At 47.3% G+C, this 24,764-nt stretch overlaps 1 protein-coding gene across 1 annotated transcript in view; it reads left to right on the top strand.

The window, feature by feature from the left end:
• Ack (activated Cdc42 kinase) overlaps positions 1-24,764 on the top strand; it is a 116,519-nt gene that overhangs the window by 44,328 nt on the left and 47,427 nt on the right. Inside the window, exons 5-6 of the mRNA XM_055066337.1 lie at positions 3,065-3,573; positions 17,576-17,806. Coding sequence (XP_054922312.1) covers positions 3,065-3,573; positions 17,576-17,806 — 740 coding nt within the window. The remainder of the gene's footprint in view (positions 1-3,064; positions 3,574-17,575; positions 17,807-24,764) is intronic.

Here is a 24,764-nt window from a genome sequence, read left to right as displayed (position 1 = left end):
GAAGGGCACACCGACGTTGTCCCTAGGGCATTTAAGCGTGGATTATCTTCGTTCACGCTTCAAAACAACCTACTCGTGAAGAAGAACTTCTCACCAGTCCGCGCCAGCTACCTCCTTGTTGTACCGTCAGCGCTGCGTCCAGAGATACTGCACGCCCTACACGACGATCCAACCGCTGGGCACCTCGGATTCTCCCGTACGCTGTCGAGAATACAGGAAAGGTATTACTGGCCGCGTCTGACCGCCGACGTCGCCCGTTACATCAAGACATGCCGAGATTGTCAACGACGCAAGACACCACCGACAAGGCCAGCTGGATTACTACAGCCGATTGAACCTCCTCGCCGACCATTCCAGCAGATTGGGATGGATTTGTTGGGGCCGTTTCCGATGTCAACATCCGGGAATAAGTGGATCGTCGTGGCGACGGACTATCTCACCCGCTTTGCTGAAACTCAAGCTCTACCAAAAGGCAGCGCAGCCGAAGTGGCGAAATTTTTCGTCGAAAACATCCTGCTGCGACATGGTGCCCCAGAAGTCCTCATCACCGACAGAGGAACGGCTTTTACAGCAGAGCTCACCCAAGCCATTCTGCAGTACAGCCAGACAAGCCACAGGAGGACAACTGCCTACCATCCGCAGACGAATGGTCTCACGGAGCGCCTGAACAAGACCCTCGCCGACATGCTAGCAATGTACGTCGACGTCGAACACAAGACGTGGGACGCGGTCCTGCCGTACGTAACCTTTGCGTACAACACGGCGGTGCAAGAAACAACACAGATCACGCCGTTTAAGCTGGTTTACGGCAGGAACCCGACGACGACGCTCGACGCCATGCTGCCCCACGTCACTGACGAAGAGAATGTTGACGTCGCTAGCTATCTCCAGCGCGCCAAAGAAGCCCGACAGCTCGCCCGCCTGCGAATCAAGAGCCAGCAGAGGACCGACAGCCGACACTACAACCTCCGACGACGCTTCGTCGAGTACCAGCCTGGCGACCGTGTTTGGGTCTGGACCCCGATACGCCGACGAGGACTCAGTGAGAAGCTACTCCGACGCTATTTCGGACCCTACAAGGTCATCCGACGTATTGGCGCTCTGGATTATGAGGTCGTGCCAGACGGCATTTCGCATTCACAGCGGCGCCGCGCACGATCTGAAGTGGTCCACGTGGTGCGCCTTAAACCCTTTTACGGACGCTGACGAACTTCGTCATTTTTGTTCTTTTCTTTGCTACGAGTGCTTTTGTTTATTAACTTCGTTTGTTTGCAGCATCGGGTCGATGCTTTTTAAGAGGGGGGTATTGACACGTGTACTTATCTGGCGACCACGTTTCGCCACCTAACAAATGTAATCGCACAGCGCGGGACGCGCTTGCATGTATCCGAAGTTTCTGGAAAGTTATCGATGCTTCTACCCGGCTGTCTGTTGTCGCCGAACGTTGTGTTATCTGATTTCATCGTGTGACGCGAATGGTGTAGAACATTGTGGAAGGCGCGCGGGTCCGAACGATTAGTCTGGAACATTCGACGCCTGCTGTATAAAAGCCGACGCGCTTGCCTCGCTGATCAGATTTCCGACGATCGCAGACTGTGTTTGCTGCTTTCGTTGTGCTATAAGTGTAGCCTGTTTTGTGGGCACAGGTTCGCCCAATAAAATCTAGTTTTGCCTTTCACAGTATTGCTACTGTGTTCTTAACGTCACCACCACGTGACAATATGTAACCTATTGTAATCTATGTATGTGGTTCCCACCCTGCTAAAGTTCTTTATGGCAGTTGCAGTAGAAATAAATAAATACTTAAAACATTTTTGTCACTCTGTTGTCACCTAAAAATTATTTCCTTGTTCTTTTTCAAAATAAGTCACTAAAAAATCTGCAATAAATAAAAATGTGACCCTGGGGGGGACGCTTTTTCCGAAAAATTGTGACCTTCAAAGAGTGAAAGCTATGTGTAGTAACTAAATAAATCTGAGCTACTGGGACAGGGCATGTCCGGGAGTGCCTAAGTTTGTCCACGTATGCAGTTGAAGTTCTACAACATGCGTTACTATGTCATACAGAAAGTAAGTTGCGTACATCAAAAGGGGGACAAATGAAGACCTTATTTATCTAATCCACACTATTCTTTCTTTACTATCAAACAATTAAAATTACTAGATTTTAAACAATAAAATAAATATGAATTTTTAGTAGTTTCTTCCCTCTGAGAGGACACAGACAACACTCAGGCAGAACACAAACACAGTGCCACCCATGCTGCTGCGATTGTTTTTCTCTCGTTGGTTTTCTTTGTGCAGCCTTAAGTGGCAGTTATGTTTCACAGCACGACCAGCAGTAGCACACACACTGCTGATACTGTTGGAGCTGGAAACATTTTCTAGGAAAACCTGGTGCTTGTTATTGGGTGTTGCAGCAGCTTTTCGTATCAGTGGTGTGATTCTGATGCCTGTGCAGTAACAGATGCAGATAAGAGTGCAGACTTGTCAATGCACACGGACCACGGTCTGGTCTCTGTGTGCAAAAGCTGTAATTCAAGTTCCTCCTGAAGGCTCGTTGTGCTGAGAAACAATTCAGACTAGATTGCTTTGGATTGTGTCGTCAGGGCTGTGGTCTTGCAATGTCATGATGCTGCTGATCACGATGTCTGCACATGTATGCACGCCTCTTGCTTGTGTGCATCACTATAGACGACCTGTACTTTTTACTTTATTCTGGGTTAAATGCTATTAAAGTGCATGGACCGCCTCCGTGCCAGATTTGAATGTTAAGAGTGAGCAGTTTAACTGAAGGTGTCAGGTATATGTTATGCTCTTGAACACTTGTGTTGATGCGAGCTAGCTGGTACGTATCAGAGTCTAGACAGTGCGAAAGCATGGGGCCCCAGCACGAAGACAATGTGCTGGCACTCTTTCGTTCACTCAACATTCAGTGGAAGGGGATTGTTAATTGATCTTTAATTGTGTGCATCTAAGGGCGGAAGTGTCTCCATAACAGTGTATGTACCCCAGTAGAGAGGACTTGGATCAGCCACATGCACTATTTGCACGGTGTGTTGCAGGTGCTAATGGGTCATCTGAAGCCACTCCAGAGCCCGAATCCAAACCGAGCCCTGTCAAAGAAGGAGTCCTCATTGACCTTTGCAGCGAAATCGACACGACCCTCCAGGTTGCACCAGAACCCGTCCGCAAGTCAACACCATCCGGTGGGCTGACATTCCCGAGCGTTGGGGAGTCCATTGCGACCTACTACAATGTCTCATCGTCCAATGCCGAGCGTCCTTACTACAATGTCGGAACGCTTGATGCCAGACCTACATACTCCAATCTGGACAGCTCCGATCGATACTACTCGTGCGTGACAGCTGACGGTGCCGCCCCGCTGTCACGTGTCAGCAGTTGCCCCTCGCTGAGCATTGACGATCTGCTCTCAACGCCTAACAATCACAGCATGATCGGCAGTAACAAGCCTGCTGCTGCACCGCAGGGTTTGTCTTCACTGCCAGTGCCTTCGCAGCTGGACGCCTTTGACTGGCTTGATGCCAAGATGGAGGCTGCACGGAAAGCTCAGGTAGGAACGACACCACTGAGAGAAGTTTGGCTCAACTACCTGGTCTGGTACATTGTAGCTAGTGTGAAACAATTATAATAGAGGAAGAGGAGTGCATAGCAGCAAATCTAGCTCAGGTAAAAACTGCACCTGCTTTATCGTAATTTCAGCATTCAGCTTGGTCATAGAGTGCAGTTCAGTGTTCAAAGGAACACTCTTCAGTGAAATCTTAAGGCAGTTGAACCTCAATATATCTCACTTCAATATAATGAAATTCTCTATTATAATGAAGTATTTAACTCTTTATAACTTCTTGTCTATAGAACAACATGCATTAGAACCTGAATACAGTGTGTTGATACACGATTTCTGTACTATAATGAAGTTTCACTGCTGCCACGAAGGAATACCGAGACAATAAATGGAAACTTCCATAGATGCGGATGGTCAAATTATTGGATTACATCTGGCTGCTTGCAAATGCACCTCTCAAATAGTGTCGTGCATATGAAATCCAAGTGTGATTAGATGCTATCATGCCCAGTGTAATTTAGGTGCAAGTGAAAGCTTGTGAAGGTGAACCAAGAAGGATGGTGGCTTGACGAGAGTCATCTTCCTGTGCAAGCAAGGAGAAAGAGAGGGAGCGGAGTGGCGGGGGGGGGGGAGGGGGGCAGGTTCGCATATCTTCTTTCTGTCACCGTGTGGCTGAGCGCATATGCAGCCTGTGCGTTTAGTGCTGAACTGAAGGTTGTATAATCTTGAGTTTCGGAGAAACATGGAAGCGAGAGGCACACAAAGCATTCGTTCCGTGCTGCTGATGCCTTTCATGATAGCATCGACTCGCTGCTTGCGACGCTATCAGCTGCAGGGGCATAGTGGACACAAAAGCATGGCTGGCTTCGCTTTGTACTGCCAATTTGAGGATGTTGTCGACACAGAATGAAACCATATTTTTCTTTGCCAACTCTCAAATTCAACAAATTTATAATTTTTTTCTAGTTCAGACTTGCTTCTTCCGATTTCCCAATAATTCGAACTATTTTATAGCCTCTTTCATTACGAGAAAATAGATCAGCGGCTGTACTTATTTGCATAAAAGATTGAATTTGAATAAAACGAGATTTTCGATGCAACAAAACGAATTGCCGATTTTACCAACTTTGTTATATAGAGGTTTAACTGCATAACGTATCTTGTGGGACCACCAGAAATAATTTGTTACCTTGAAAATATAAATTCAACAAGAGGAACGTGCAAGAAGTACATCCGAAAATGTGTTTATGCCAATGACAAAGCCTCCACGTAATAGGAGTAAGGACGTGTGTTTATATGAAGTAATCTCCACCTGGTGCATGCACAGCTCGTACAGACCTTTGATTTGTTGATACTTCTACAGGTTTGCATGTTTGTGCCCGGCTGTATGTCCGTGCACGGTAATGATAGTCACTGACAGTGAGATTATGCGCTGCAGTTCTGAGCGTGTTCTACGTGCATTAGGATGAAACGTGATGCTGCAGGGCTGCTGTGTTTCTCGCACCTCTCTCGCATTTTCCTTCCACCCCTCTGATACACTAGTCGACAGCGTCGACAGGTGTTGGTGAGGCTGGCCATCAGCACTGTCACCTAGGCTCTTGTTTCGGAAGGGTGGAAGAGAAATGGGAAAGAGGCACGCAAGGCTGGGGATGTAGCGAATGCACGTGGCACACAAGCAGCTGCAATGGCTCGCATTTGTTTTTTCTTTTTCAGAATTTTGTGTTTCCTCTCCTTTTTTAGTGCAGACACCCTGATTTAATTGTCATAACCAATAGCGAGGCATGGAAACGTTGTACAGTAAAAGCTCGTTAATTCACTACTCGTTAATTCCAAATTTCGGATAATTCGAATTAGTTGCCGCGGTCCGTCCCACAATGTATTGAAAGCAATATGTAACACATCCCGCTTATTCACACTGAAATCCGCACCGCCACCGATAATTCGAACTCCGCATCATCGTGGATGGGGAGAGTGCTAAAGCGCGGGAGCACGCTGGCGTCGCCGCGTGGGTCGCGCAGCTTTGCTTTTTCGATCAGCGGCAAGGACGATAACACCCTCGCCGCGCGCCATGTTCTTTGTGTACGAGCGTGCAAGGGTGAGCTGGCGAACGCGGCTCAATCTCGCGTGTGCGAGAGGGGAAGGTGGGGCGGAGCGTGCCCTTTCTTGTCGCGCGCGAGGCAGGGGGATGAGGCGAGGGAGGGACCGGGAGACGATCTTCGGCGGCTGCTGCTTACGGCATGGCCATGCGGCCGCCGTATCTTGAAAGTGATCTGCGACGTGGACAAAGTGCGTGCCCGCGTGGGCCTCATCTTCAAAGCGATCTGCGATGTTTGCAGAGTGCGCGTATTGCCGGTAGCTTCATATGCGATGTGCTTTCTACGTTTCGTTCGCGCTAAAGCGAGAGCTGTACAAACGTCAATTCACTCGCTGCTACTGCTACGTGCCCTCACTCCAGCGTTTTTCAGCGAGTTTCCGTGGTCATCGAGTGAGATGCGTTTATGCTCACCTGTGCGCGCGTGACACAGTGCTTGTTAATTTAGTTAGTAAGCGAATGCTTACAAGTTTATACGGCTGATAAAACTATTATCCTTACTTCGTATAGCTATCTACTAATTTTCTATCGCAATCGATGCTTCGCTTCTCGCGCGAGACGGAGACTTCTTTTTTTCTCCGCCACAGTCAGCATGACGAACGTGCGGATGGATCAAGAGCCATCTCGACGTCGGGCGGGTCGGACCGCGCTGGCCGCGTTCGGTTACGTTGGCTGCGGCAGAGCTTCGAAGTATAGATGTTGTTTACGCCAACGTGACGAAGCGTGTGCGCGCGTGCTCATGCCACGTCAGACTATATACGTGCCTTAACTGAGCGATTTTTTTCTCTGACTTTCATTAGTGCGAATTTTGTATAATTCGAATTTTCATAGCATCCCCGCGGAATTCGAATTAACGAGCTTTTACTGTATCAAGTGGTTTATTTTACCATGGAACATACAAAGAAGTTCACAGCGCTGTGGCTACTCATTGTTTGACCTGATATATTGTTAAAATAGGCGTTGTTACAAGTGAATTCAACTCGCCATATTCTATAATTCGCCTTATCTCTCTGCCCCTCTAATCCAGTCAGCGTCTCTGTTCATCTATCCCGTGCATCTATCATCAGTATGTTCCGTTGCAGTTTCAAACTCTGCGGACTACCTCATTCTGTGTGATGTTGCCACATATAGTCAGTCTTGGATATATATAATTCAAAGGGGATTGCGAAATAGCTTTATGTATTGGTAATGCTAAATATAAGATATGCCTATCTAAAGCTTGCCTGAGACCTCTGCACATCTCGGACAGTTTCTCGAGATCATGAAAAGTGAGAACTTACCAATTTCGCACTCCAAGCCAGTGTCGAATGCATAAAAGTTAACTTTTTTCTTGCACACGAATGTCTCAAGTTTCTCGTGCTGTGGAACGGTCCTTGATATACTGATCGGAGCGCTAACCTTAAAAGGCCCATGTCATTCACTCAGACACGTGAGCACAATATGCCTTGTGTGCGTCGAAGTGCTTGTTGCACGTTTTCGTTCAAGAGAAGATAGAAGTAAGCTCACTGTGGAAGTAAACCAGCTGGTTGAATATGCACTCTACTGCTATGAGCGCACTTGTACTGCGAATCAAGCATGAACGTGCCCGGCTGCATGTCCGTTACTATACCTAAAATAAGCCTTTTAAATGGCCGATTGTCACGTGGGCATGACACGTGGGCATGTGGGATTGTCAATGAGCCAGGCAGACTGTTGTATCGAGTTTCGGAACCTACTTCCTGTTGGAACCAGCCGCCCTCGCTTTTCGACCACTCTAAAAAGTTCACGCATCTCTTGCATGCCGATTAGTGCTCCGACGCCTCGTGGTCCCTTTGTTCTTGGCCCTTCCCCTCCTGCTGCTGCATTGGCGGCTGCTGACACTACACATGCACTGTTAGTTTCGAAAGTGGCCTTCAGCTTGTAAAACATTTGAATCCATACCCACTCACATGTAACTGTGCAAGCACGAACAAAACACATTCTGTGCAGAGCCCTGAGTTACACAATGCTAGGTCTTGCGCACCGATGCGCAATGGGGGGTCTTTACGCTAAAGTGTGAACGTCACGTGCGGTGGTTGTTAAATTCAAACTGTAATGTAAAGATTCATCCAAGTGAGGGTTGGGGTCGAATGTGTTTTGGCCACTTGCGGTAGCCTAAAATGCCATTCGCAGAGAGCCCTTGTCTGCAAGAAGACAAATCCGTTGGCACAGATATTTCCAGTTTGGCATTCCATGCCTGGCCCAATTCAAGGAAAAGATTGAGTATTATCCACGCTTTCTGGTGGAACGTGTATCGGACCAGGAGGCAGCTCGCATCCTTGAAGCGGTGTGGCCATCTGCTCTTGCTGATAACGAATGGCCACAGTTTACATGAGCCATGGTTCTGCATGCACAGCAAGCAAAACTGACAGCACCCTGCTCATTTTTCCTCCATGCCATGTACTGCCCTTCAGATTCAGTCTCCTGTTTAACAACATCTGACAAAACGGTGCCGTTTGAAATTCATTGGCATTCAATATTTTTTTACAATGGGAGAGTGCTCGCGTCTTGTTTATAGAAAGCGTACTTGCAGGGGCAAGGCATGCTGCGGCGTACAATATATTGAATGTCGCAGTGAACAAGAGTTCTATATATGCATAGAACATTGGTGTACTTTTGCATGGGATTTCCATGGTGGTTTTGCAGCTGTTCTAATAGAGAACAATTTAATATATCCAAGTTTGATATATTTGAGATCGCCTTACCACTTGTGAAGCAAGAAATTGAAAATGAAGTGGACAAGACGAAGTTGCTCTTTTCAACCAATGCCTTATTGCAAAGAATAAATGCAGGACAAGCATAGTATGCATGATTCTCTGAATTTGTTGGCAGGATTGCAGTTGAAGTTATGTATAATGAATTTATAATTTTAATGAAGTTTCTCACACTGGAAAGCTTCCCTGTCAATGTCCCATAGAACATAAAATGCATCAAGATTACCGCTACAACAAAGTCAGTGATGGGCACATTTTCACTTCAGCAAAGTTTTCATGGAGCAAGCCTGTACACCGCCACCCTTGAAAGAGAGAGAGAGTGAGATTTGTAAATGATGATGATGACAAAATGTATTTATTAAAGGATGGCGCGAAGGCCTATAATGGGGAATAGGAAGAGGAGGGGGGAGGCGTATTCAGAGCCGTCCTAGAAGCTGCGCGTCCTTGGCGAAAGCCAAGAGTGAGTCCAGAATGGCCCTGTCAGAATCCATCGAGCCAGTTGCCGGTCTAATCCACTCCTCATAGGACGACACTCGCACCGCCCTCAGGTGGTGGTCCCGCTGTTGAGCGTGTCGCTGGCACTCCCAAAACAGATGGGCTGCGGATGGCCGCGTGGCCATGTCGCAGTCAGGGCACCTGTGTGGCGTCTGGAGCGCTTCTTGGTCCGCGGAGGCTGTGGGATGGCCGGGTTCCTGCGATGGAAGGGAGTTGGGAGACGGAGATGGAGGGCGTCTTTCCCGGCGTGGCCGGTACTGTCGCCACCGTTCCAGCACATTCGGTGTGAGGACGAAGCTGGAACGGAGCCTATGCAGCAGCACCTGCCCCGACCTGGGAAGACCCGCTGGAAGTGGGTCTGGGTCTGAGGGCACACTCGCACGGAGTTCCCTCTTGCGTCGGTTGGCTGCTGCTCTCAGAGCTCTGTCTGGGTCATACGGGGCTCCATTTGTCGTGTTGCTTGTGCTGGTTGTGAGGGCTTCTGAAGGACCCCGGGAGACGACGCAGTTGGAAAGAAGGGCGCGCGCCGCCTCGTGGGCTCTCTCATTTCCCTCGATGCCCTGGTGACCAGGGATCCAATGAAGTGTTGCAGTGACCCCGTGGGCTTCCGCACGCCTGAAGGCCTGCTTGACGAGGAGTACTTCCGATGATGATGTGTGGCGCGACTTGCAGGCATGCAGCGCATACTGAGAGTCGGTGTATATATCGATGTGTTTTGCTTGCGTGGTGCTTGAAACTCTATCTAATGCCCAGACTATTGCGCGGAGTTCAAGTTCCGTTGGGTCGTCAGCATCAGCAGTTGTAAAGGTAGAATGTGTCTCACAAGAACCCACTATGTGGTAGGCGACTGCTCCCTCGTTGGTGCGTGGGTCGAAAGCTGCGTCAGTGTACACTTGTTCATGGCTTGGCGGTGCGTCTGCCAATGTCTGCACATGATGCGCAGCGAATGCTGCCCGGCGGTGCGCATGTTGGGCACCCATGTTTCGGGGAGTTGGTGTAGTGTCGACGACGGCAATGTCATCCCACGGTGAGATGTCGGATGGCAGTTGTGGCAAAGTTGATATATCCTTTCCCATGTAGGCCAGTAGAGTCCTGCCTTGTCTGGTGTGCTTCAGGCGTCCCTCGTGTCCTGCCATCGATGCTTCGATGGTTGCACGGAGGGTAGGCAACTTCGCATAGCGATGTAGCTCCTCGACACGTGTGTGTTTCGGGAGCCCTGTGATAACACGGAGAGCTGATCTGTGGAGTACCTCTAGCTGTGTCCAGTGCCGAGCAAGCAGGTCATAACAGCGCGCTCCGTATATCGCTCGGGATGTCAGCAAAGCACTAACAAGCTTTCGGCATACGTCGGTACCAGCACCGCCCATGCGGAAACAGATTCGTTTTATGAGGTGCAGAGTGTTGTGCCATGTCCGACGAAGGTCTGCGAGCCACGCATCCGCTGTGCCTGTGCGGTCAATAGGTATCCCGAGAACGCGCACTGATTTTTCTGCTCGCTGCAGCGTTTTGCCTGCGAGAGTGAGCGTGAGGGCTGCGTCGTCCTGCATTGAACCTCGGATCACCACATAGGTTGTCTTCTCTGGAGATGGCCGCATGCCAGTTTGTGGCAGGTAGTCGTCAATAACGTCAAGTGCCGCTTGCAGGGTCTCCTGCTGCTCATCAATTGGTCGTGATGCAGTCCATAACGTGATGTCATCTGCGTAAATTGTGAAGCCCAGTTCGGAAATAGCCTCCAGTCGCTCAGCCAGGCCTATCATAGTCAAATTAAATAGGAGGGATGATAGTATGGAGCCTTGTGGGACTCCCACTATGTTTGGGTAAACCTTCCCGACGTCTCCGTCGATCCGTATGGAAAAAGTGCGATCTTGAAGGAAGGAACGCACAAAGTTGAGGGGGCGGCCCGTGATTCCGTGCCTCTCAGCTGCCTCGATGATTGCCTCATGTGTCACAGTGTCAAAAGCTTTACGGAGGTCCACCGCCACTAGGACGCTCGGGTGTCGCTTTGCGCGACCGACTGTCTTTCGATGCAGTACGCCTTCCCTCACAAGTAGGAGGCTGTCATGAGTGCCAAGGTTTGGTCTAAACCCTGTCTGGGCTGGATGAAAGCGACCCTCTGTTTCTAGAAAGTGAGATATGCGCGTCAAGGCCATTCGCTCCGCCAGCTTACACGTAGTAAGTGTGAGAGATACAGGGCGCATGTTCGACAGTACATCTGGCTATTTGTTTGGTTTCGGTATGGGTGTGACTATCGAATGCTTCCATCCTGCTGGGATTTCACCGTTGATCCACACTTCGTTAATCTCCTCGAGAAGTTGCTTTTTTGCGTATTCTTCCAGATTCCTCAGAGCCGCCCACGTCACGCCGTCATAGCCTGGCGCACTGCGCGCGTTGATGGAAGAAAGTGCCTGTTCGAGCTCGAAGAGTGAGAATGGGGCCTGGATGCCCTCATCGGTCACTGGCGGCGTTTTCCGGTAAATGTTGACGTTCGGGGGCGTCGCCAGTTGGGGAAAAAACGTGTTCGCGGCATCATCGTGGAGTTGGCTGACTGACTGGCTAGTTTTGAGCAAGACATTTGAAACAGCACTGCGTGTTTTACGCTGACCTGTCATAGCCTTGAACGTGTGCCACACCTTGTGGAGGCCAGTTCTTTTGTTGAATGATGAGCAGTGCTGGCTCCAACGTTCCCGATACAGGCGCTTGGCGTATCTTCTAGCGATGGCAGTGCGACGTCGAAGTCGCACATGGTCGCGATGTCGTCGGCCATTGGCTTCGTACGTCAACTGTGCTTGCTTGCGCGCATCCCAAAGGTTTAGCATATGTATGTCCGGCGCCGGAGCATCAGCTCTCACCTCAGTCTCAGTAGTGGCCTTGCGCAGGGCGCGTGACGCCCGCTCCCGTACGGATGAAGTCTTGGGTTGCTCCGCAAATGCTCTTCTGTAGGCATCCCATCTGATCGTGCGCACAGTGCGCCCGGCCGCACGCTTTCATCCCACGTTCAAAGTAATCCACAGTGGATAGTGGTCGCTGCCCCAGGCGTCCGGATCGCATCGCCAGTCTTTCATGTAGGCTGGTGTGGATAACGTCAGGTCTGGGGTCGTGTTACATTGTCCACTGTGCAGGGCGGCGCGGGTGGGGTAGTCGGTGTCATTTGCGAGCACTAAGTCAGCTGACTCCGTGGCATCTGCGAGCGCCATTCCGCGGGGCATGTGATAGTCATAGCCCTACTGCAGATGCTTGGCGTTGAAATCGCCGCCTATCAGGAAGTCGTCGTTTGGGTAACGTCTCCGCAAAGCGTGAATCCACGTGAATGAACCGCGTGTACGGGAGCTAACTTCAGGGCGCATGTATACCGATACCAGCACTGCATTTCGCTTTGCAATCTTGCAACGGACAGCCACCACCTCCTGCACGGCAGTCGAGTACTGAGAAGTGTCAATCTGCGTTTGCGGAATGTCTGTGCGGACAAAGACAGCCGCTTGTCCCCGTATTACAAATTCTTCGGCTGCTCTGGCGATACCATTGTGCTGCGGGTTTCGGTGTCGTTTCCTGTTTCTATGCTCTATTGACGGTTGGTAATAACCATTGAACTGTCGTAGTGTCCGATCTGTGCCATTAGTTTTTTGAAGTAAAAGCGCAAGGGGGCGTCCGACACAGTCAAACAAGAGGTTCAGTTCTGTCGCACAAGTGCCGAGCCCTCGGCAGTTCCACTGTAAAACGTGTGGAGTGGGACTGTCGAGGGCTGTATGCGAAGCCGGGTGGCTATTGACGCGAGGCGAAGAGCTGTTGGAGCAAGCCATATTGTCGTTGGAAGTGCTTCTCCTGTGCTTGGAGGAGAGGGTGCAAAAGTTGTTGTACCAGCAGAGCCAGGTCTGTCTGCTGTGTGGTAGTAGAGGTTGTTTCTTGCATTTTAGTGAGCTCCTGCGGATTGCATGGCTGCTGTCGCTTGGCACGAACACGTTCGAGCAGTGCTGCATGCCTTTTTTCGTTCTCTTCTAGTTTCCGCCGCAGTTCGACGTTCTGTTGTGCGAGTTCCGCAATCTCAGCTTCTACACTGTCTTTCGATGTATCAACCAGCTGCGATGGTGAAGGCAGCATAGGTGTGGTATAAGGTAAAGAGTTCGCCGGTTTGTCTCCACTTGGTTGAGTAGTTGCTGCGTAGTTGAGGTTGCAGCCGTTTCCTCCCGTTGTTGGTTGTGCGCAGTTCTTTGAAACAATCTCGTTCACTGCTTCCTTTATGGTACGTGGCTGCGTTGAGATGTTTTCACTTTCAAGTAGCTGCTGCGTCAATTTGACGTCATGGCACTGGACAGTTCTAGTGTGGCTTCTCGATCGGTGTGCGCCGTGCCTTCTACGACGAGAGCGGGGCCTTGAGCAGAGTTTCTTAGCAATTTTTGCGTCGGACTTCAGTTTAGCTGGACACTTCGGGTCAGTCGCCGTGTGACCTTCTTCTTCACAGTTGCGGCATCTGGCCGTCGTCTGTTTGCATTCATTGCCAGTAGTACTACCTTCGTGTGTCTTGCCGCATGTAGGACATACCGCTTCGTGCGGGCAGACATCCTTCTTGTGACCAAAGCGATGACAACGATTACACACGATGCTTTTAGGTTCGTAAATTGAAACTCGGGTGATGCGGCCGTAATACACGAATCTGTTAGAGGGGTGGCGTCCTTCAAAAGTCAGTAGACATGCCCCACGCTTTCCCATTGGGAGCGCGTCAAGGATACGTCGGAGCTCACAGGTCAAGGCTGCCTGGAGTTCAGCCTTTGTTTCATTGCAGTCAACGTTGTATATAACACCTCGACACATGTCTCGTCCAGGTGCCTGATACACTTGTACTGGTATCTGTCCGTGGTTCACGTCTAGGTGTGAAAGTTTGAGAAGCCCGTCTGCTTGCCTCTTGTCGTGAACGAGCAATCGTATGGTGTTAGATGCTGGTTGCAACGTGTACGTCAAAGGCTTGGTGTTGACGGCAGCGGGTGTGGCCATCACGAAGTTGCGGTGGAGGTCCTTGCCTGGTACAGTCGTGAGCGCCACGTTTACCCGTGGTTTCACGACTAGCACAAAAGTTTATCGCGGTGTTTCCTTCTCGGGCCGGGTTTGGTTGTACTTACGGCGTTGCACTTTCCGCACTCCTTCGTCACCGTAATCTTCAAACGCGTCCTGGGAGAGGGCTCCGGCGTCTCGAATTGTCTCTAGTTTCTCAGTTGAGTTTGCATAAGAAAACAGTTCTTCAGACGCGTGCAATGCAGTCTCTGCTTGACGTGGCGTTGTCACATCAGACTGTAGGCTTGAGGATGTCGGTGGTGCTTGTGTTTGCATGTCGTCTTCGTCATTGGAAGGGGCGGACGCGTCTTCGTAGGTCGATGACGTGAAAGAGTCGTGCCGCGTTCGTTTCGATACCGCACTGGCCGTCGTTGACAGACTTGCAGAGCGGTCTCTATCACGACGGTGGCGGCTGCGGCTGCGTTCGTTCGGTTCCCTATTGTTCTTTCGTCTTTGGCGTTCGCGTCTATGTTGTTGGTCAGCGGTAGCATGCCCACAGCGTTCTTCATGCATCCCAGCAGAGCGTTCTGTGGTAGACGCTTCCGGAACGCCTTCGGGACGTGGCGTAGCCGCTTCCTGGCCCCAGTCTTGGGCAGGCGTCATCAAAGCTGATTGTCCCTGGCGTTGTTCATGGTCGTCAGATGGAGGTAGCTTCGATGACCCGGGCTCGGTCATCAACGCAGTCATGGCCATGCATTAGGCTTAGCAAGGCCGCCCGCTGGCGCGTAAAAGCGGCCGTAAAACGGCCAGAAAGCAACGCACCTTTCCGAGGCTTGTCTCGACGTGTGGCCGAAGCGACACCGATGAAGAGGATGTGCGACAGAAGATGGTGAGACGCGAACAGCGCGCGTAACTGTCGAAAAGAAACGGAGCGCCAGGAAAAGACGTGCGCTCGCATCCGAACCCGATTTGTAAATAAAACTAAAGAGCTATACTCATGAATCCTGACGTTAAGGAAATGTTAAGAAAATTAGACTTTTCCAATGAAGATTTCCTTTCTTGTTGCAAGAGCCCATGTTAATGGTTGTTTGAAAATTTTATATCTATATAGTTATGTAACAATAAAATTATTTATGAGCCCCATGAATTCTGTTGTGGCAGGATTCTACTGTACCATGCGGTCACAATATGTCAATATCATTTTCTTACTGGGTGTGCTGATGACATAACACCATTTGTTCAGACTTAGTTACCTTAATTACTACATGACCAGGGTAGTTGGAGAAGTATGGTAGAGGCCTTTGCCCTGCAGTGGGCGTAGCTAAGTTGATGATGATGGTGATGATGAGTTACCAAAAATGGGTCGTCAGTTGGCAATAGCTTTAAGTACTTTTGTTAAAACCGTCGCTGCATATTTCTGCCAGGTTGCATTCTCTGACACTATCACTCAAAGGGGACATTCCGGCTTGTGCATTTTTGCTGATAAAAACAAATCAGGGTGCCCCTTTGTGCTTTTTTCGATAGACCGGGATAAGCCATATAGTTTGAAAGTTTTGCATAGCTTCTTTGTGTCATTTTGTACTTTCTTAAGTGTTCTAGCTGTCTTGTTTGTTTCCGCTTGTGCGGTATATATTTATCGATGCATGCGAAAGTAAAATGTATAGTTGAAAGTAGCGCTGTCTCTGTGTATCTGTTTCTTTCTATGCCCTTGTTCAGTCGTGCTTGCACATTCTGTCATGTACATAACACTACCTTCTTCTGAGATTTAGTCAGAAAAGCGCTTTAAAAGTTTCTCTTCAAAGGCCCTTTCTTCATAGGCACCCCAACTTCTACCGTAGCTTTATATCAGGAAACATGGTCTTATTGATTGAAGTAGCAGCTGCCCCCTTAAACCAAATCCTGCCAGATTCTTGAGCAACTCATAAACATCTTAAGCAGTAAATGATGACGTAAAGTATCACTTCCTCGCACTTTAGGCAAGTGCGCACTCTGCAGACATCACCAAGGTGTGCTCTGTGCTGGTGCTTACTGCACGATGCACTTTATGAGCGTGCTGATATCAGGAGGAGTCCTGCTGCACCGTTTCAGGAATCGTTAAACTCGTACGCTGCTCGTTGTAACCCACTGATGGGTACGACTGCTGACAAATATGTAGCAGTATATGACGTCGTGACGATGTAATCACAGCTTACAACCGACGACCTCTTCAAAGCCATCTAGAGTGGAAAGGACGTGGATGTCAGTGAAAGTGACAGTCATGAAAATTCTGTAAGCGAACGAGAATTTTGATGGCAAGGGAGGTGATCGCAGCATTCAATAATCTGCAGCTATACTTTCCGTAAGCTCCTGTGCTTCGCCATGAAGCATACTGGGAACCTCAGTGCGTTAAGTGTGGCTGCAGTCGCACGTTCTGTCAGTCAGAAGCGTGCACAGAAAAATAAGCAACCTATTTCTCTGAGTCTCTCTTGAAGTCACGTTAAATGAAGTTTTTCCTTTGTTGACTGTGCTTAGCCTGCTCTATTGGGAGCGGTACGGTGTCTGACCTTTCCAATGAAGTGATATGTATAACGAAGGATTTTGCACGTCCCGAGCACTTCGTTATGAAGGCATCTGACTGTATAGTTATTTATTTATCTGATTTAATATCAGGATTTTAAATAAGGAATAAAAGGGGTAACAGAACATTTACTTGTGTAATTCTACATTTTGTGGTAGGTTTGCTTTACATTTGCAGTGTCACTGCGAATAAAAGTTGCAAAGTGGGACATTTAAATTGCATTCTAAGGCTTGCTGCTCTTGCGTGGCCCACTTCCAGCATGCACAGTGTTCATTGAGAGCCTGACTTTCGGCACCGCTCTTGTATTTTCTTGTTTCATTCAGAACTTGTTAGAAGCAAAGGGCAACTTCTGGTGATGCAACACAAAAATGTAAGACAAAAAGGGTAGATGCTCTCAGCAGTGGTGGTGCCATCTCTCACTGTTACAGCGAAGCACAATGCGTGCTGCATTTTGTCATAACAATGACAAGGGGCACTACTATTCCTTTCACAGTGACAGATACTTTTTTGATCTTGCATTCCTGCAGCCAACATGTGATTGCAAATGTTCTGGATGACATGGGCGACTACTGCAACCAAACTGGTGTTAAGACAAAATTTGCCCTGAAATACTACCAGTGTGAAAAAGTACAATGCAGATAAATGCAGAGTTTGCTTAGGAATGCAAAGTAAATGCAGAGATTGCTCAGGAGGACCGTTTGTACCTGTCCCCATTATTAAAGTGAATACAGTACCTTCCTTTGGTTGGGGGTTGGAACAAAAGCACCGACGCGAAGGGTGCATGTGCTTGCGTTGGGGGATGTGTTTGTTGCTGAACGCCGACTGTCATACTTCTTTAAGGTGCATGTGCTGCCCACCTATACTGGGGCTAGTTATGTGCTGGTTAATGGCTTTGTTCTCCATGAAATTATGTAATGAAACAACAAACGCTACCTAAATATTGTCACAGCAAAAAATTTATGTGGTCAAGCGCACCATTCTTTTAATAAAGTCAGTAGCTTTCTTGAAGTGTTTGGCTGTTCACTTACATGGACAGTTGTCGATGGTTTCTGCACAAATTCTTTATGCATTGTTCGGTATTTGTGAGCTTCGGTGTGTGAGGCCCGAAACCTTTAATTTTCCTTCGCATAGGCCTCCCCGAAGCATGCGTCACTGTATGGCCGATTGCCACCAAACTCTATGGGAACTACCAAGAGTGCCACAGTGTGCGGCGTGCCTTTGCTGCGGCCTCCACCATCACGGGACAAGCGGCTTGGCGGCGGCAGCCGACTGTTCCCTAGCGATGTGCAGGTGATGGGCGTGGACCTCCTCCAGCAGCTTCCGCCACCTCCGACGCCCCCGCTTTCGGCACCGCTTGCCCAGGTGGGACCTGGTAGCTGACCCCTCCCCGTGTGCTGCGTCTAGCGAGGGGTCTCGCGACGGTGTCTGAACTACTAGGCTGCAGGCAGGACGCAATAGCCCATGCCAACGTCGTTTCACATCTAGTTTAGTTAGACAGCAGGCAGTATTGGAAGGCGAGTCCTTCTTTCACTCCTGGTCTTGCAAATGAGTCCAGTGCATTCTATCAGTGGGTGTCATCGCCTGTGGGCTTGTGTTCATGAAACCTCTTACTTAATGGTACATTATTGGCAATTGCCACGATAGTTGTCCCATTGCCATGCCAATCCCAAATATGAGTGGCAGGCAACTGAACAGCAGGCAATGAGTAACGCACCATAATTTCTGGCGGTAATAAAATTTATGATTTCTGTATGATTTCTCTAGAAACTTTGACCGCTGGATGTGTTACTTAGTGGATCAGACTGCTTTTAAGTCTTAAGTAAAGTAGGGCTATGAGAGAATTTGCCTATGTAAGAGAAGCTTAGTGAGTACGGGCCCAGTTGTCCTCACCTGAGGCTCTTTTGCAATGCACTTGGTGGGAAGAAACTCTGCAGTCAGCATCAGAATCTGGATGGCAGTCCATATTGGTGACTGCGCACAGTGATATTTTATGCTCCAGAGCACATTGCCTTTACAATATTATCTTTGCCATTTTTATGAATGAGAATGCAGTTTGCAGAATGAGTATGCATGTAGTCATTTGTGTGTTTGGAAGCTTGTATTTGCAGAGGTTTACTGTGATGGACAGTAGTAATTGATGGCACTGGTAGTTGCGTTCCCTTCTATGGTCTCGTGGTGCTTTATGGAAGGTTCATGCGGTGTAATAATGCTTCGGCAGTTGCTCATCTGTGCAACCAAGTGAGCCAGCACGTCCACTACACGCTGTCGTTTGTCTTCCAGAGTAGCTTTTTTGTGAGTTGTGCATGGTGCAGCTAGGCAGAGGCAAGCTGGTTTCCTGTTCCTTCCATGGAAGCATGCTGCTATGAAAGAGCACCTGAATGCAAGATTCACACATACCGTCGAGAAGACGTAATAGCACAATCTGAGACAGTCATATAGAAAAACAAACATATGTCTTCTTCTTTCTCTTGATTGAGTTTGCTTACTGTGTCTTCCCTACATGTGAGCCAACATGTCCCGCAGCAAGTTATTTGGACATACTTTGTTGAAGTAATTCTAGCGGGTTGTATGCTTGAAAATCTGGCATTTTCTGTTGAGACATTGTGCATTTTAATAGTATTTAGTAGGGGCGTGCGAATACTCTGTTTCGAATCGAATAGTGAACATTCGAATAATTCGATTCGCTAATTGAATATCTGGTATTTGATTTTTTAATATAGTCTGTACCCACAGCGAGTAACTCTATACGTGCGCAGTGTTCCCGTGGCGCAAGATGTCTATCGGTAAAAGGTTCGACCAAGTCAGCCGTACTAATTAAAACAATTAACGGTATGCGAACAGAGAGAACAACAAAAGCAGCGTATGTGGAAAGCACGGAAGTATGCGTGAATATCGGGCCACTTAGCCACGGGAAGGCACGCTGATCGCACCAGATATGCGAGTTCAATGTTCACTCTTGCAGATTCGCATGGTTCGCAGCTTTCTACTGACATGCGAGCACACAGGCAAACTTAGCATGTGTGCTAGCGGTAGTTACCGGCTTGTCGACCGCAGACCCGAACACCACTTCAACAGTCGTCAATCTAAACCGTACCCGTGATCTCTCGACTGATCATCGATGAGCCACCCGTAGGAGCATTATCCGTCAAGCTTCCTGTGACGGTTTTGCGGCCGGTTATCACATCGGCCAGCAGTGAATTTTCGTCACGGCCGCACCATTGGCCACACTGTCTAGCCTGTTAGGCATAATTGGAGACGTGTCCTCGGGTATCGGGGGCTAAAGTTACGGTTTCATACCAAATCGACGCGGATCTATTCACTGTGGTTGCACTACCCTCGGAAAGTTTAAGAACCACCCCACTAACAAAAAAGCAAGTGCACGGGATGACCATTGTTCAAGGTCGCCATCTTTGCGAAATACCGTACGGGGACCCTTGTTCCAAACGCCGTTCGTAGGCACTCTTTTCGTAGCTTTGTGCAGCCTGTCACAAGAGTAGCTTTACATTTACATGGCGGGCTTCAAAATATTGTGTGGCAGTGTGCTGACCCTCAACTGCAGACATTTACACAGACAACAGATGGATGCATACAAAAAAAAGGGGAGTGGGGGGGGGGGGGATGACGCACGAACTTGCCATGGGCCTCCCAATTTGAGAACTCTTTACCATTGGTGTGGAGTGGTGCTGAATGACTTGATGCGCATTCCCTGCTTTTGTCTGTCATGCAGATTGGCCTTAACGAGCTGAAGGTAAGGAAACTGGAAAGCAAAACTTTCTAAGCAATAGAAGATTGCCATGAAGCACAGTATATGGCCCACTATGAAACTGAAAGCTGCGATTGTATTTGGGACAAGTTCACTATTTCTTCAGCTTCAGGAAAAAAAGCACTTGACGCTATTTGACTGACATTTCGATCTATAAAGAAATATTTTTGCAGACGCTCGTATCTGAACTGAGTACTCACATCTAATCACATACTCACATCAGTACTCGCATGCTAATTTGGTGTTCCCTTTAATAACAGTACAGCATACTACACATCTCAATTAATTGGTACCCAAGTTACTGATACAGTGAAACCTCGTTACTACAAACAAACTTTTCAGATTAATGAACTTTTCAGAAATCCCCTGCTCAATTCCAAAATTCAGAATACCCAACTTTTCAGAATAACGATTGTTATTCGGTTTCCCTGTGATTTTAACAATGCCTCAGGACCACAAAGTAATATTCTGAAATCTGAGGATTCTTAGATTTTCGTGTGTCCTTCACGGCAGCCAAAACAGTAAGCTAGCAGACAAGGCACAGAGAGCGGACGTTGTGGCGCATGGGTTCAGAAAACCTGAGACGGTGTCCGAGAAATAAAGAATGCAGGAGAGCGGAGGCGACAATGCATCAGGTTTTGCAAATGCATGCTCCGCCCAGAAAAGTGTCATCTAGCAACGGAGGTTCGTCTCTTCCTTCTTTCACCCTTCCTTCTGCATGTGCCTCTTCCTTTTGCACTTCTTTCTACGGCCATACTAGCTATGTGCGTGGTGAAATGCAACCTCCGCACTCGCGGGGATGCCACAAGGTCCCACTTTGCACTTTCCAGACAGTGTTGTTTACGCACGCTTGCGTTTTGACAAAGTTTAGGTGTCCACCTTGAGCGAGACAGTTGCGGTGCCCACGGCAAGAAGTGTGAAAAACAAACAAAAAGCAAGGAACATTGCGCTTTGGAGACGACATGGAGTTACCTTTTTGTTGGTAGTTTTCTCGGTGCCAGCGTCTGTTTTGCGTGCGTCACTGTTATTATACGTTGTTTCAGTGGTGTGTGGTGGCGGAATCTGAAAAATAGCAACAGTGCGTGCCGAGAGCCAACAGCGACGTTTTTGTGGAGCTCACAGCTCATATAATGACAGCTTATGAACTGATGGGTCGATAGGTGGAATGGTTAATTTTGGGGCTTTCACTATAACAATCTTTCAGAATAACGAACAATTTACCGTGGTCCCCTGAAGTCATTATATCGAGATTTCACTGTAGCTCGCAAGAGTCTCATGTGATTAGCCTCCTGAGCATGTGCAGTGCTGCTTTATTTTGCACAAAATTGGGAAGCATAAATGTTAGTTTTAAATGTTGTGACATTTGATTCAGTATTCACATTTTTTTCTCGATTTGATTCAATACTCGATTCGAAATTTACTATTAGGTGTTCGCACATCCCTAATGCTTAGTAGTGCTCTGGTGCCCATGGGCGCTTTGGAATACAAATAGTTTAGTGTTTCATTTTGCTAATGCAGATAGTATCATGTCTGACACTATCGTGACAGCAATAGTAAACTGTTGTGTTCACTAGGCCAGGCATGCCAGAACTTTTGTGAAACGCACTGCTTATAAGAGTGCAGCTGTGGGAGGCTTTGCGTATTAAGAGATGTAACATTACAAAGCCGGCATAAGTGAGGTTTGCAGAAAAACAGGAGTCAACTAAGCAGTGGCAGTGATTGTAAGACGATGTTAATACCATGGCTCCAACTGCTCATGCCTTCTTTGTATAAGTTCAGTGCTGACAGGCAATTAAAAAATTTGCTGAAAATTCTGAAACATTCTTCTATGAAGGATGTGGTTTTACAAAAAAAAAGAAAAAGGAAAAATCAGCAGTGCCAACAGCAACGAGGAGCAGAGAGTTCAACTGTTGCCATGAGCCTTCTTGTACCTTCTTGTGCATATTTTAGGGAGACCGGGAACAATCTGTATTCGACAAAGCAACATAAATGAGAGAAAATGCTGTTTTGACCTGCCATCATTGCAGAAAAGATTCAGGCACTACTGTTGTCACATACTCATTCTTAAGGCCTCTATGAAGGCCTTTGAAATTGAATATGAAAGAGTATGCCTTGACAGTCGAAGCTGGACTTGTCATCTGTTTGGAAAGCGGCAGCACTGCAACCACATACCCTTCTAAATGGGCTTTGTAATGACTGTTTTTTGAACTAACATTTATGTAGCTTCACTGTATGAGCAGCTGAAGAACAGGTTGGGGCTGGAAGGGCCAGTTGAAGAGCACAGAATCACCCTATAGCACCCTGAAAGGCCTTTGAGTGGTACAATCTTGTGTGTAGTGTGGTAACAGGTGCCCTACGAAAAATCAGTACTGTCGAAATGGCATATGTCGAAGGGGAATGGAAGTACGAGGTACCAATAACTCAAAGCACAAAGACATGCTAAACTAAGCTGTAGTTGCAGCCTCCACATAACATATAAAAGCTTACCAATTAGCACATTACAGATTTCAAAATTTCAAGATATCTTAAAAGAGCGGACATTGTCCCATGGCACCATTGGTCAATAGCTAGTGTTGGTCAAACGGGGTGTTGTTAAGATCTTTCGATCTCGTTGTTGTGCGTTCCAGAACTTTTGCAGTTATCTGAAAATAACTATGCGTGAGCAACATGAGTGGTGCCAAACCCCGAGTTAGCAGGTGCTCCATGCTTAAGTCAGGCACCAGCCAGGTACAGGTACCAGACAGAATTCTTCTGGGTACTCAAGTCAACAAGTGCAGAATTTGCATGCATTTGCATTCACAAAAGTAACCAAGCAGCGATTTTGCTCAGCAACAGCATATTTGGCTGCTGTACTAATAATGTATGCACTTGCTGCTGTATATGCAGAATGTATCCACCTCGGACATCAAAAGAAGGAAGTAATAAACAATTTTTGCTTTCAAGCTAAGGCAACTAGGAGGGTTTCACAAAAACCTTAAGTCGGGAGTAAAGTTTGTACCAAAAATTACAGAGTACCTGTACCTAAACTGTACTTGCATCTATGCAGAGTGTAATTGCTTTGTACCAAAAATGCCACAGAGTGAAGGGGTGGGACAGCTGCACATAAAAGCTTACTTTTGCTGACTACACACCCTTCATTTAAAGGCCTCAAATCTTTGTTGCATGACATAGCATTATGCCACTTGTATGTACTGCCTCTGTAAGAAACAGGGTTTTTGAGTTGTCAGTATTAGCTAAGCCACCAACATTTACTGCTTGGTTTTCAATCTTGGAGAGAATGTCATTTTGAGACAACAACCTCATCATCTTTGCTGCCGGTGTCATTGGAAGGTTTTTAGCTACATGGCCCTTAGAGAAAGTTTTTTTTTTGTTTTGAATAGTAATTACCAAAGTGCCACTACATTACATAACGAGCTGGTCGACTTGTACTGTAGTAGGAAATTTTTATTGTGAAGCAGCAGGTCTGCTTGTTACCTACAGATTTTACAAAAAATTTTAGATTCTATGGCCAGAAATGTATGACTGTGTTATCGGAACCACCACATTTTTGCGTGGCACAGTCTTTTTTTTTGGTGTTGTAGATATATCCCATATTCTTTTTTTGAACACAGAACAAACTCTTTTATCCTAATTGTCTATGTTCTTTTTGGAACATACTTTATTTAATAGTGAGCCAATTTTTTATCGTTTCATTTTGCATATGTTATTTCTACATTCGGTCTTAAATATGTTTTCAGAGCATTCACACATCTGATACAGCCACTCCTTTAAGGTATTTGTACAATGTACAGCTGACCACCAGATCAAAAAAATAAAAAGGTGTGTGAATCATTTGGAATTCATGAATATTCAAAAATTTTGATTAATAAGTTGAATATATAGAATATATAGTCGAATGGAATAGTTACTATTTGAAACACCAATTAGTTGTCATATCGTTTTCAAATAATCATCACCAATGAGCAAGCACTCCAAAAAGAAACCACTAAACAATTAGGTGTTAAATTTTTCTATTTCTGTCCTTCGACTGCTGGAATCTAATGTAGGCCAAGCTTTTATATAGTTGTGGACTCGGCATGGGTCTCGCATCAACGCTGCTGCGTAACGCTCGTGTCGTGCTGATGCTCACGCACCACCAACCTGATATCACTGGTAAAATGTGGTCATATGGTTAGGGGCTTGGCCTACCTGTGATGTTCTGTCATGGAGCTTACTGAGTACCTTGCTCTTGGCGGAATTCTTGCATCGCTTGTGAAGCTGGCATTTCCTAAATGTTTTGGTTAATTTTAACGACAGACTTTCATTTCATAGATGGTGACTAAATGGCACCTTAAACAGTCACTGCTGTATGAGAACTAACTTCTATGCGCAGTAACAAAATAAAACCTCAAATACACAATAGCCATTGCTGTATAGGAGCTTATCTCAGAGCATAGCATTCTGGTCTTCTTTTATTGTTAGTAGAAATTTCTGAATATTTCAAGTAAAATTTTGGGAAAGTAAAACACCCTATTGAGTTGTATTATTATTTGGAAACTATGCAAAAGGTATTAGATT

The sequence above is a fragment of the Dermacentor andersoni genome, chromosome 6, assembly GCF_023375885.2.
Source record: "Dermacentor andersoni chromosome 6, qqDerAnde1_hic_scaffold, whole genome shotgun sequence".
NCBI lineage: Eukaryota > Metazoa > Arthropoda > Arachnida > Ixodida > Ixodidae > Dermacentor > Dermacentor andersoni.
Note: the sequence above shows the minus strand (reverse complement) of the source record. Positions and strands in the feature narration are given on the sequence as shown.